The 14,458-nt window shown below is 40.5% G+C and overlaps 1 protein-coding gene across 1 annotated transcript in view; it reads left to right on the plus strand.

The window, feature by feature from the left end:
• Positions 1-248: 248 nt before the first annotated feature.
• The window catches only part of casp10 (caspase 10, apoptosis-related cysteine peptidase), a gene marked incomplete at both ends in the record, with an annotated part of 67,957 nt that continues 53,747 nt past the window's right edge, over positions 249-14,458 (plus strand). Inside the window, 3 exons of the mRNA XM_084314335.1 lie at positions 249-535; positions 1,756-1,858; positions 10,068-10,203. Of these exons, the coding sequence (XP_084170461.1) occupies positions 249-535; positions 1,756-1,858; positions 10,068-10,203 (526 nt within the window). The remainder of the gene's footprint in view (positions 536-1,755; positions 1,859-10,067; positions 10,204-14,458) is intronic.

Here is a 14,458-nt window from a genome sequence, read left to right on the forward strand (position 1 = left end):
GTCATGGGACGGGGGGGCACGCCGAGCAGCCGGCTCTGTGAGCAGAAGCACGCACATGATGCACGGACGTGCACGCGCGTGCACACAGGAATGCGCTGCACTCGACTGATGCGCCAACTCGCCAAGTACCCACCTGGCTATACTTTTGCGCGCGGGAGCACGCCGCGCGCACGTGGCGTCATTAAAACACAGTGCAACCAGCGTTGACGCACCACTGTATATAAACCTGCTTTCTGTTGACACAGGGAATGGACTTCCAGAAGCTGCTGTTGCAGGTGGATCAGGCTCTTGGCAGAGATGAGATACGAGCTCTGGCCTTCCTCTGCTCCGACCTGCTGGAGAAGGACCTCCGCTCTGTGCGGTGCGCCAGCGGCCTCTTCTCTCTCCTGGCCGACGGAGACCGCCTGACGGCCGAAAGGCCAGACCTGCTCGCCGATCTCCTCCGCACCATCCAGCGCCTCGATCTGGTCCGGAGACTTGGGCTCACTTTCAACAGCCAGGGATCGGCAATGCAGAGCCTCATAACTCCTTATAGGTGAGCAGAATTACCCCCAAAAATGGAATAGAATAGAACCCCCCCAAAACATTTTATTACAATGGTGAGGGGCGAGTCCTAAGAGGGGCGGGACAAAATAAGGTGAATAGAGTTCTAGAATCCCGATAGTGATGCACGATATATCTGCCGATATGGCCGTTTTCTTACACATCGGTATCGGTCCGATATCAAAATAGAGCTGATATGGGCCGATATCATTTTTTTTTAAATATCAGTCATTTCTGAAAATAAGTTACAAAAGTAAATAAATAAATAATGCGTTTAGGAAAATAGCTCTTTATTTGATTATCATAATCTAATCGAAACCCAAACGTGTTAGTATGACGGCCGGCCCAAGCCAGAGGCAATGCTGACTCCGGGAGTCGAGACCGCAGCCTCTTGCATTGGTGACCAGCGCAATCTCCGCTACACCACCCGATATTGAAAAGTGAATTCTGCTAGGGCGGCTGGGTGGCGCAGCGGACATTGCGCTCGTCACCAACGCAAGAGACACCGGTATTGAATCCGGCTGTCGGCGTTGCCTCTGGCTTGGGCCGGCTGTCATACTAACTCAATTGGCAGAGTTAGCGGGTGGGAAGTCGATGGGTGGTAATCTGGACGTTGTAAACAGCGACTCCTACAGGTCGGTTGGGGCGCCTGCACAGCAGAGACAGGAAAATGGCGGGGGCAGTGTGAGCCTCCTACACGTTACTCCTCGCCAAAATGAGAGTCCGCGCTGGCAGGTGAAAAGATGTGACTGGCTGCCTCCACATGTATCGGAGGGGACATGTGATGGGCTTCTATCCTCCCTACAACCGGCCAGTGGGGGGCACATGCAAGCAACGCTCAAGACAGGGGAGGGGAGAATTGGCACGGCTAAATTGGGATGGGAGAACAAATATAAAAAGGAGAAAAAGTGGATAAAAAAAAAAAAAAGTGAATTCTGCTCTCTCAGTGTGAATTCTGCTCTCAGGGTTGACTGATTTGAAAAGTGAATTCTATGCTCTCTCAAGTTTGACTGATTTGAAAAGAGAATTCTGCTCTCTCAGGTTTGACTGATTTGAAAAGAGAATTCTGCTCTCTCAGGTTTGACTGATTTGAAAAGTTAATTCTGCTCTCTCAGGTTTGACTGATTTGAAAAGAGAATTCTGCTCTCTCATGTTTGACTGATTTGAAAAGAGAATTCTGCTCTCTCATGTTTGACTCTTATCCAATTCCAGGAAGCTGCTATACGACCTGTCTGAATGTATCATTGAAGAGGATTTGAGTAGCATCAAGTTCTTATTGATTCCCAGTCTCCCACGTAAAAAACTGGACCATGTGGTGAGTTCATCCTCAGTGAAAGTGAAACTTGAGCTACTCTGTACTGCGATAAAATAGATCTGCTGTTTTTTTATTTGATGAATGTGGGCACTGATGTGCCAAAAATGAACTAAATGGGTTTTATTTCTAAAAAGATAGTAACACCGGTAAGATAGACTAAGAGAAGATAAGATATTCCTTTATTGATCCCCTTGGGGAAATTCAGGCATCATAGCAGCATGGGGGAGGGGGGGGGGTACAGGTACATGGTGATAGTAGAAGACATGATACAGGTAATACAATTATAGTACAGTAGAAAAGTAAAAATAAAATTAGGCAGTGTAAACAATATAACAATATAATTAACTCTGAGTATACGCATAATGAGCAAGTAGGCAGTGTAAATAAAATCAAGGTGCAGATGAGGGTCTGTGTGCCCTCTCAGTTATATTTGCATTACAATACATATAGTTACAATATACACTATAATATACTATGAGTAAGTATGAGTAAGTATGAATACCGTGGCAAGTAGGGTGACCACCTGGCCCGCAGTTCTGCTGTCCTGCCACTGAACCCTTTTGACCCGGTCACCCTAGTGGGCGTGGCAAGCCTACTGGATCACGCCTACTTTTGGGTGAATACACGCAAAATTGTGAGCAGTCGACAGAAAGGGGTAATCTTCTGGTTCCAAATGGGCTTTTGTGATGAAGATTTCAGATTATGGGATATTGCAGTGCGATTTGTCATCATTACTAATACTAACCTCTCGTGAGAGTTGACCTCGCATATAAGGCCATGTTGAATACTGTACCAGTGTGTACACTGACTGAACCTTGTTCAACCTCCCTCGACATAAACATCCATTCCAGGAGTTTTTAAACTGCAAATAAAAACATGCAGCGGACAAAGCCCATGACAAGGACGGGTAGACACTACTAGTACCAAAGATAGAACATAAATAAATACATTAAAAAACACTACTTGTCTGTCAGCGGTACCTCCGGCTTGGTCGGTCATCCATACTAACACAATTGGCAGTGTTAGCGGGTGGGAAGCCGGTGGGGTATGTATCCTGGTCGTTGTAAACAGCGACTCCTACAGGTCGGTCGGGGCGCCTGCTCAGCGAGGAAGGGAACTGGGGGAGGTAGTGTGATCCTCCCACGCGATACACTCCCCCAGTGAGAGTCCTCGCTGTCAGGTGAAAAGAAGCGGTTGGTTGACTCCACCCTCCCAGACCGGCGGTAGGGGGTAAGTGCGCAACGACCAGGAAGGGAATTGGCATAACGACAAAATTGAGGGTTGGGAGAAAAAAATACGAAAAAGGGGAAAAAAAATAAAACACTACTTGCTTATGACTTTTTTGATTTGATTTGATTTATTGACAAAATCATATAACAAAATTGACAGATCAACATGTGGTGTATGTGCATTGTCAGGGATAGATAGCGTTGGTGTCTGTTTGAAGTGCATTGAGCATTATTAGTGAATAGTCTAAAGTGCATAATCATGTTCAATAAAAAAAAAATGCATTAAGAGCATTCATCATAGCATTAATCATACCACTGAATCATACCTCAGTGGTCTCGCTGTTAGAGTACGTGAGCAGAGTAGCTTTACCTTCATCTTTCAAAATGTCTGATTATCTCTTTAACTTTTTTACAGTTATAGGACCATATCAGTCTAATTTAGTGTTTACCATAGAGGCCAGTAAATACCTTTTATAGGACATTATCAGTCTAATTTAGTGTTTACCATAGAGGCCAGTAAATACCTTTATAGGACATTATCAGTCTAATTTAGTGTTTACCATAGAGGCCAGTAAAAACCTTTTATAGGACCATATAAGTCTAATTTAAATGTGACATGTACTATAAATGTCATTTTTCAGTCTCTAGCATTGTATTATAGTAATAGGAGTTCGTATCAATGTGTTTTAGTGTCTAAATACCATATTGGCGGATTGCTCTGATTCAGCTCAGCCCCTTTCCTCCTCCAGTAAATCAGGCCATTTTGATTTGAACGGCTGATATACGTCATACGGCCGCTGGGTAGCGCACAGTGATGCGATTGGCTCTGTGGTTGGAGCTAATGCCCGCCCCCATTCTACCTAGACTAGACAGCGAGTGGAAGCCACTTCCTCATGCTGCGAGGCGGAGTGGGGCCCGATGCCTCTGCGTATGCTCTGGAGGGAGAGAGGGAGAGAGAGATGGAGAGAGAGGGGGCACTTGGGGGGGCGGGGGGGGGGGACCTGCTGCGCGGCACACGCGGCACTCCCTCCGGAGTGTGTGCACTGCAGAGGTGTCGGGTTTCGCTCTGGAATAAGCTCTCTCTCTCTCTCTCTCTCTCTCTCTCTCTCTCTCTCTCTCTCTCTCTCTCTCTCTCTCTCTCTCTCTCCCTCCGACTCTCCGAGTGTGTGCAGAGGTGTCGGGTTTCGCTCTGGAAGAAGCTCTCTCTCTCTCTCTCTCTCTCTCTCTCTCTCTCTCTCTCTCTCTCTCTCTCTCTCTCTCTCTCTCTCTCCCACCCCCCTATCTCTCTCTCTCTCTCTCTCTCTCTATCTCTCTCAGTCTACCAGTAGCAGACTGTGTGGGCTGACTGTCACTCAAAGTGCTTATGGGCGGAGCCAGGCCATAGCAGCCTGAAATCTTGAAGCTGGAAAATGATGGTTTTGAGTACTTGATTAGAAATATAAAACAATGCATTAAAAAAAAAAAAACGTACAGATGTCTTCAATAGACTAACAGGAATTGTGTAAAGTTGCCCAAATAGTGCTAGGAATAGCAGTACATAGCCCCTTTAATGTTTACCATAGAGGCCAGTAAATACCTTTATAGGACATTATCAGTCTAATTTAGTGTTTACCATCATCATCATTAGGTGGCTTCTTCGTTCCGAAGGTTGCCTATCACTCTCCAACCCATCCTGCCCCACTTCTTCTCTCCAACTCCGTGACTCCGCCTCTCACTCCGCTCCAATCACAGACGTCGTCTACCCAGCCTCTTCTTGGTCTTCCACTTCCTCTCTTTCCATCCACCTTCCCCATCACCACCTTCTTGAACATCTTCCCGCTGGATCCTCTCAGAACATGCCCGCACAACTCCATCTTTCTCTTTTTCAACCTCTCCAGCAGCTGTCCTCCTTGCATATCCGCTCTTCTCAGTACCTCCTCATTCTTGATCTTATCCTTCCATGTTATCTTCAGCATCTTCCTCAGCGTCCACATTTCAAAAGAGTCTATCATCCTCTTTGCCTTTTCATTCAGCGTCCATGCTTCTGCTCCGTATGAAAAGACTGACATAACATAAGTTTCCAAAATCCTGGGCCCTCATTCATCAACGTGGCGTAGAAATTGTTCTATTTCCACACGTAAGCACAGAATGTAGAATCAGTGCACGCACAGAAAGAACGGGATTCACCACACGTGCGTACGCAGGTTCTACGCACACCTGTCATGATGAATATGACTTTGATCCTACGTTTGAGCTTGTGCACTGTTCTAAGTATTTGCATACCAGAACCGCCCCGATTAACCATATACGGTAATGGAATACCCCCATGAAATGTGGAAAAATGGACTAAGCCGAGGGAAGCGTGTTATGAGACAGGCTGACAGACGTGTACACTTACGGTGATGTCGGATATGATATCTATTAACCATTGCTGCCTGGGCAGCGCAAACACTAATAAAGACCGTGCTGGAATATGACTGCCTTTTCCCGTGTTGTTTGATTAATACCCAGGGATTAAAGTTCTCCTCAATTTTATTCCAAATCGCGATGGATCTTCCGTCAATTTTCTACCTGCTGCATATGATTTCTAGAGGCATACTACAATCTATTTTGATGTCAGTATTGGGTAGCCTATATAAACAATAATACGAGAGCATATACAAGAACAATGAATCTCACTGCATGTATGATGTAGCCTGCCTTTCAATACATGAACTTGAATTCCATCATGTTTGTGTGCGGGACTCACAAGGCTGTTGTCACAATGGGTGGTACCGGTACAGTAATAACAGTCTACACAATATCACGATGGACCATGCCATAGCCTATGTTCTATTATGACATGATCTGTGAGACAAATGTTCTAGAATGTTTGATTAAGATATCATACTCTGACAGCATGCCTATGATCAACAAAAACGCGAACTTGAATCCCATCATCATATTTACATAGTCTGTCCACTATCTGGTGTCATTGCAATGCGTTTTTTATTCGTTCTTATACAGTAAAAAGGGGGAAGAACACTATATCGTGGGTGTTCATATGACTTGTATTCTGCTTACAGCTTCGAAATTCCACTTGTTTCGTTTAACGTAAAGCCTTTTAAATATAATCAAAACGTTCCCGTGTTTCTGCGGTCTGTGCGCAAAATAATAACGAGTTGAGCTACGCGGAGCGCAGTCAGTCAGTACACCCCGTATATTCCGATAACGCTATATAAACCATGCTGCATTCATTCTGAGAGAAATATCTAATATTCCAAATGCTATTTATAGGGTTTTGACCATAATTACACTACTGTTGCTATTTTACAATGAACTATAATGAATTACGGTTCATACAGAACATGGCAGTGTTGAAACTAATGCACAGAAGCTCATTTCCTTGTTGTAATAATATATTCTACCACTGGGCGTCAGCTAAGTGTGCTCCGAGCTGTGCGTACACATAAGCACGAAGTCAAGTTCAAGTTGAAATTGATGAATCCCACTCTTTGCTTAGAAATGGTCGTATGCACAGGTTAAGCATTTATCTGTGTGTAAGACACGTTGATGAATGAGGGCCCTGGTCTTCGTTTTCCAACTTATGTTTCTTCTCAATAATTCTTTATGGTTCCAGAATGCGCCCTTTGCAATTCCGGTTCTTCTCTTAATGTCCATGTTAGCTCTTCCACCTTCACTGATCCAGCTTCCAAGGTACATGTACTCCTTCACTTGTTCAAGTTTTTCTCCATCCACCTGTATTTTACAAACAGTTCCTGGTGTTTTTTCAATGATCATTACTTTAGTTTTCTTTGTGTTTAGCGACATTCCATAGTTTTTGCATTCGACATTCAGCTTATTCATCATGTCCTGTAGCTCTTCTTGACAGTTACAGACTATAGCAGTGTCATCCGCGTATCTTATATTGGTGATGTTCTCTTCGCCAAGTTTTACTCCTTTCCCTCCTCTCAGACCTTTTTTCATCAGTGATTCACTGTACATATTAAAGAGTACAGGGGACAAGATGCATCCTTGTCTTACACCCTTCTCCACCGGGAAGTCTCTTGATTTCTCCTTTCCTATTCTAACATTAGCCTTCTGCCTCCAGTATAAGTTGGCAATTATTCTTTGGTCAGAAACTGGTATTTTGAATTCTTCCATTGTTCTCATCAATGTTGTATGATCAACTCTGTCGAAGGCCTTCGTGAAATCGATGAAGCAAATATACAGCTTCTTCTGTTGGTCTATCGATTTTTCACCAATGATTCTGAGTTGGCAGATTGCATCTCTTGTTCCTTTTCCTTTGCGAAAACCCATTTGGCTATCCGAGAGCTATATACCAGTAAATACCTGTAAATACCTTTATAGGACCATATAAGTCTAATTTAATGTTTACCATAGAGGCCAGTAAATACCTTTTATATGACATTATCAGTCTAATTTAGTGTTTACCATAGAGGCCAGTAAATACCTTCATAGGACATTATCAGTCTAATTTAGTGTTTACCATAGAGGCCAGTAAATACCTTTTTTATAGGACATTATCAGTCTAATTTAGTGTTTACCATAGAGGCCAGTAAATACCTTTATAGGACCATATAAGTCTAATTTAATGTTTACCATAGAGGCCAGTAAATATCTTTTATAGGACATTATCAGTCTAATTTAGTGTTTACCATAGAGGCCAGTAAATACCTTTTATAGGACATTATCAATCTAATTTAGTGTTTACCATAGAGGCCAGTAGGGCTGACCCCTATTAGTCGACTAATCGGTCGAAAGTAGCCGTAGTCGACTGGCCAACCTCTTAGTCAAATATGATACAAAAAAATATATATATATTTATAATAAAAAAATAAATAATTATCATTCTTTCCAAAAGAAAAGAGGCCTAGAAGCGTGGCTAACGCTAATGGCACGCATACCAGAGGCTAACTGCCTAAGAAAACAGGCACAGAGGCACTGAAAGAGGATTTCACCCGTCTAATGAACACACTAGACTAGACAAATATCAAGATGTATCCATCAGTGGACCAATTGCATGCTTTTGCAGAGAACAAGAAGCCTTCAGTCGACTCCTTCAGACATTAAGCACCCCCCACAGCCCAAATGGAATGATACAATTTTATTTTTTATTTTATTTTTTTGTATATTATACTTTTTTTTCCCGACCAATAGTCGACTAACGGCAAATTTTGGCCAGTAAATACCTTTATAGGACATTATCAGTCTCAATCAATCAATCAATCAAATGTATTTGTATAGCACGTTTAAACATGACTCTTGTCAACCAAAGTGCTTCACATAGCTAAGCTAAGTACAAAGAAAAGTATAAAATAAACAGAAAAATTAAATAAAATCAACGGATAGACAAAGGAAAAACAGAACAACACGTCAACAAGTACGGCAAGAGTCAAAGTGGTAATTTAATGTTTACCATAGAGGCCAGTAAATACCTTTTATAGGACATTATCAGTCTAATTTAGTGTTTACCATAGAGGCCAGTAAATACCTTTATAGGACCATATAAGTCTAATTTAATATTTACCATAGAGGCCAGTAAATACCTTTATATGACCATATCAGTCTAATGCTGACTCTTACCATTACCAGAGATGTCTGTCTTTAACACATGTCGTGTTCATTATGTGTATAAAGTGTATGTTGAGGTAAATCTCAGTCTACCTTGCACACTGCCATTGATGTTGAAAAGGGTTGAAAATATGCTCCATGAAACTTTAAAGTTTCCCTAAAGCTAGGGATAAGGTAATTTACCTTTTGTGAGAATCACGGTATTATTTATTTTTGACTAATGTTACCGTATTACTCTATTACACGCTCAATCAATTCAAATGAGCAACCGGAAGATTAACCCGGGATTAACAAGCGCACCCAACTGAACGTGGAAGTTTGACGTGCGGGGCTTGCAGCGCTGTGTTAGCTAAAGTTAAACAAAGTGGAAGGATGAATTACCTATGCCTAGCAACTTTCAAACTACTTTCAATTCATGGAGTACTTCCCACCCCTTTTCATAGTTGTCAGGTTATTTTTTGTTTTGATAATAATTTTAGATTTTTTTCATTTTCTTTTAACAACAAAACAACATCAACAGTTGTCAGGTTATTTGTGGGGGGGCGACAGTGGCTCAGGGGGTAGAGCGGCCCTCTGGTAGTCGGAAGGCTCCCGGTTCGATTCCCCGTCCTCTCGGGCAGCATGTCGAAGTGTCCAAAGTGAGCAAGACACTTAACCTCTAACTGCTCCCGATGAGCAGGTTGGCACCTTGCATGGTTGCTTCCGCCATCGGTGTGTAAATGTGTGAGTGAGTGGGTAGAATGTGAGGAACAAAAATTGTAAAGTGCTTTGGATAAAAGCACCATTAGCGTAGTCGGTAGCAGAAAACAACTGTGAATGCAACACAAATGTTTTGGAAAGGTGTGGTAGACCGGTTTTATATTGTAACTAGTGCTGTCAGGCGATTAAAACAATTTATCTAATTAATTACAGGATTTGTAATCAATTAATCGCATTTTAATCGCATAACCATTTTAGGCCTGATATTTTATATTCTATAATCATATTTCAAATTGCATGTGTCTGGCATGGTGTTATTCACAGTAAAAAAAAATTATAATAATAATAATTGAATTGATATTCTCATTTGGTTCATTACAATTTACTCAAGCCTACAGTAGTAACAGACACAATATTTCTGACACTGGGAATACATTCCCTGAGATCCATAGATGTCCCTAGAATCAGATACCAAGAACATGCAAATGGACCATTTTAAATGTTTGTAAATGTATATTCTACGTTCTTATGGAATGAATGAGATTTAAAAAAAAAAAAAATGTATTCAAACATTTTCTCTCTTTTTTTAAAAATAAATTGTGAGTTCATTTTCATAACGCGATAATTTGCTGTGTAATTAATTAATCTAATTAAGGCGATAAACTGACAGCCCTAATTGTAACCACAAAATATCTGTTGTAAAGGTCAAGGTTGTCTTCATTTCACAGACGACTCTGGAAGTCTTCCAGGAGATGGAACACCACGACCTTCTTAGCGACACTAATCTGACCTTCCTGGAGGACATTGTTGCTCATGTCTGCCCCATGTTGCAAAGGAGGATCGTCCAGTTCAAGGCAGAGAGGGGTAAAGAAACATTCTGTTGGCTTTGGGTCGACGTATCTGTGAAGTAATTGTCTTTATTGTTGTCAGTAATTGACCGCTAAAACAATCACTTCAAACAAAATGTCACTTTAAAAAATAGAAAGTCACTTTAAAGGAAGGAGCCGGTACTGTATAGTATAGTTTAGATCAGGGGTCAGAAACCTTTTTGACATAGAGTGCCTGTTTGAAATATAGTTGTAACTAGTGTGCCTCAACAATATTCCATGCATCGTAATTTTTTTTTCTCATAATCGGGTCTTTTTAATGATAATTTTTACATTATTACATCATTATTGTTATTGTTATTATTAACAATATTATTATGATGGTTGTATCAACCCTAAATCTGAGTTGGGTGGGGGGGAATGCAATGCAGACAAACAGCTGCATACAGTGCGACCATTTCACTCACATTTGCCCATTCATTTTTGGACACATCACACACCATCAGTGTGTGTCCTGTAGGTGTGCTGTCATAGCTCCACCTACAGGCCTAATGGAGAACACCAGGAGAACACCAGGATGTGAATGGAGGGTGAATGTGAGGTATATCGTGTAAATACGTTTTGATTGATCGCAAGACTACACTGTAAAAAAAATTATAATAAGTTACCAGAACTTAAACATATTGAGTTCAGTTACTGTGCATTAAGGTTTTCAGTTTTCAATCCATAATAAGTTAACAGAAAAATAAGTACACAACCACATTATTTCAACCTAATAAAACTATGTTTATTGTCATTGTTTTAAGAACACAAGTTGACTTGGTAATACTCACATTTTGAGAAAAAAAATAGCTTTTAACATGTGCAATGTTCAATGAAATAGAAAAATAAATAATAAAATTTGTTGATTAATCCCACTGGTCACAATGGTGCCCGTAATAATGTTTTTGTTCTGCAAAGGCTCTGCAAATGTTACTGAATGATGTAGCAATGTATTTCCAGCTAAATTGAAATAATAAACAAATATAGGGTCTCAGTTAAATATGTGGTAGTAAAAAGAACCTGTGGGAGGATTTCAACAAGATAAATGCGACAACAGTGCAAAATATTTCACTATAATATTTCAAAGCAAAAAAAAAAAAAAAAACTTTTTTACTGCTGCCCCCTGTGCCTATGAAAATGCCCCCGCGTGCCTATGCAGGCACGCGTGCCTAGGGTTGCCTACCCCTGGTTTAGATACATTAAGAGTTACAATTGGAAAGTGTATATTGTATAGTAGTGTGTAGGGCTGACCCCTATTAATCGATTAGTCGACTAATTGGTCGAAAGGGGCCGTAGTCGACTGGCCAACCTCTTAGTCGAATATAATATAAAAAAAAATATATATATATATATATTAAAAAAAATTATTTATTTTTTTTATCATTCTTTCCTAAAGAAAAGAGGCCTAGAAGCGTGGCTAATGCTAATGGCACGCATACCAGAGGCTAACTGCCTACGAAAACAGGCACAGAGGCACTGAAAGAGGATTTCACCCATCTAATGAACACACTATACTAGACAAATATCAAGATGTATCCATCAGTGGACCAATTGCATGCTTTTGCAGAGGACAAGAAGCCTTCAGTCGACTCCGTCAGACATTAAGCACCCCCCACAGCCCAAATGGAATGATAAAAAAAAATAACTAAAATTTTTTAAAAATATTATGCTTTTTTTCGTATTATTATTATTTTTCTCAACCAATAGTTGACTAACAGCAAATTTTGGCCAATCATAGTCGACCATCCAAATCCTTAGTCGGGGACAGCCCTAGTAGTATGTATATAGGAACCAGTTTCTCAGGATCTTAGTATATCTTGTGTCTTACCTATTTTTTTCTTTTTCTATGCCTATTTTTTTTTATTATTGTATTTTACACAATCAATGCGGGCATGCCCACCCTCATTTCACTGTATGTATGTGACAAATAAAACTCTTGATTCTTGATTCTTGTCTTTTGTCAGATCAGCATGACTCAATAATGGGTGTGACCTTTTGAATTTCTTGCACTTGCAGTGACTCACACAGGCCTGGCAACTCAAGAAACAGGAAGACAGAGGTCTGCATCTGGATCTAGTGTTTTTAAGCACGACCAGGTAAGATTCTTGACGGTATAAACTCTTTGTGCGTAAATGCAGGGTATTAAAAAGTCTTAAAAAGTATTAAATTCATAATTCTCAATGTAAGGCCTTAAAAGGTATTAAAAAGTCTTATAAATAAATATTTGGGGGGGGGGGGGGGGGGCAGCCCGGCTGTCGGGAGATTCAATTTAACCAGATACCCTGAAATAGCACATCACTGGTGTGGGTTAAGGTTATGGTTAGTTTAAGGTAACAGTGTGGTTAAGGTTATGGTTAGTTTAAGGTAACAGTGTGGTTATGGTTATGGTTAGTTTAAGGTAACAGTGTGGTTAAGGTATAGGGTTATGGTTAGTTTAAGGTAACAGTGTGGTTAAGGTTATGGTTAGTTTAAGGTAACTGTGTTGTTAAGGTTAAGTTTTTTTTTGTGTGTTTTTTTTTTTAATTATTTTTTAAACATAACATACAATTAGATATACAAGCATTAATTAACAGTACACATCCGATGAAATCACCATTTAAAAATGTAACATACGAGATATACACCTAATACTTGCTATCTAAAACCCTACATACATATGCTCTCGCTCGCTCCCCCCCCCCGGATCCCCACTTGGATAATCCATCCATTATCCTTCATTCCTAACCAGGCACTACTATTCATATGCTAGCTTTTATTCTCTCCACCACTTCTAACCACATTGCAATTTTGGTTTCACTGACTCCTAGAGTTCTTGCTGTAGATATTTCTAGATAAATCACAACCAGATATGTAAGAACCCAAACCTTCCGACAATTTTTTTCCGGTTGAATCTATCTTGATGCTATCAGCTTTTTAGCCGCTGTGATACCAGATAAAACTAATCTCTTTAGCTGTATAGGGACTGCAAACTCAAAAACATCATTCAACAGCAATACAGAGGGGTGTACAGGTATATTCAGAATTAAGAATTTTGATAATTGCTGGGACACTTCTTTCCAGAATATCTTAACTGGTGGGCAATCCCAGTACATGTGCATAAATGTACCCTCATCCCCATTTGTACATAAGGAGCATCTGGAGTCTTGTTTAAGTCCCATTCTGTTCAATCTGATAGGAGTCAGGTATGTCCTATGAATAAAGTTGAGATTAATTTGTTGATGGTCCGGGTTATGTGACGCAAGTCGAACGTTTGCCCAGGCTTCTTGCCAATCAAAATGTATTTCCAGGTCTGGTATATCCCTCCTCCAGACTGAGTCTAGGGGGAGGATTCCATACGAGGACGTTAGTAATTGATGATAAAAATCTGATACAAAACCTTTCGATGTTTCTCTTTCATAGAAAAATGTGTGGTATCTGTGGTGTTCAATTGGTATCCTTAATGGGACTCCATGAGCCTTCAAGCATAACAATAACTGTGCGTAAAAATAATATGTGGAACTGGTGAGATAAAATTTTGTATGTATGTCTTCATAACTACAAAAACCATGTTTGTTGAAAACATCTCCTAATGTGTGTATGCCCTGCTTTTCCCATTTAGGGTATCTTATAGGTCGTTTTCCAATCAGGAGTGCATTGTTATTGAATAGGGGAGTATGACTATGCCATTTATGTGGGTTAGAATATTTTTTTTGTGTTTCATGCCATATCCGGATCGCATGAGTAATAATGGGGCCAAATTTCTATTCGCATTGCTTAATTGATAATTTGGTGTATACTATGTCCTGCAGTCTATGTGGTGCTACTATATTTACTTCTAAATTTCTCCAGGATACTGATGCATGTGAATCAAACCAGGTTGTCAGTGGTCTTAAAGTGTACGCCTTAAAATAGTGGTAGAAATCTGGAAATGCCATACCTCCGTCGGGTTTGTTTCTCTGTGCGGTGGATCTTTTTATACGTGGAGGTTTGTTATTCCAAATAAATTTGTATGCAGTGTAATTTTTTCCAGTAACCATCTGGAGGGGGTAACGGTAGCATTGAGCTAATGAAGTTGATTCTAGGTAGGACATCCATCTTAACTATTGATACCCGTGCCTCTACTGAGTTTTTAAGTTTTGACCACCTGTCAAAGTCGTATTTGATCTTATCTTGGATTTTTGTGTAATTGTACTTCACCGTTTGGCTTATAGTAGGGAATACTTCAACTCCCAAACATCTGAAGTGTTTAACCATTGGTATTTCTTCTGGAA

Source organism: Notolepis coatsorum, assembly GCF_963971535.1.
Source record: "Notolepis coatsorum genome assembly, chromosome: 5".
Taxonomy (NCBI): Eukaryota; Metazoa; Chordata; class Actinopteri; order Aulopiformes; family Paralepididae; genus Notolepis; species Notolepis coatsorum.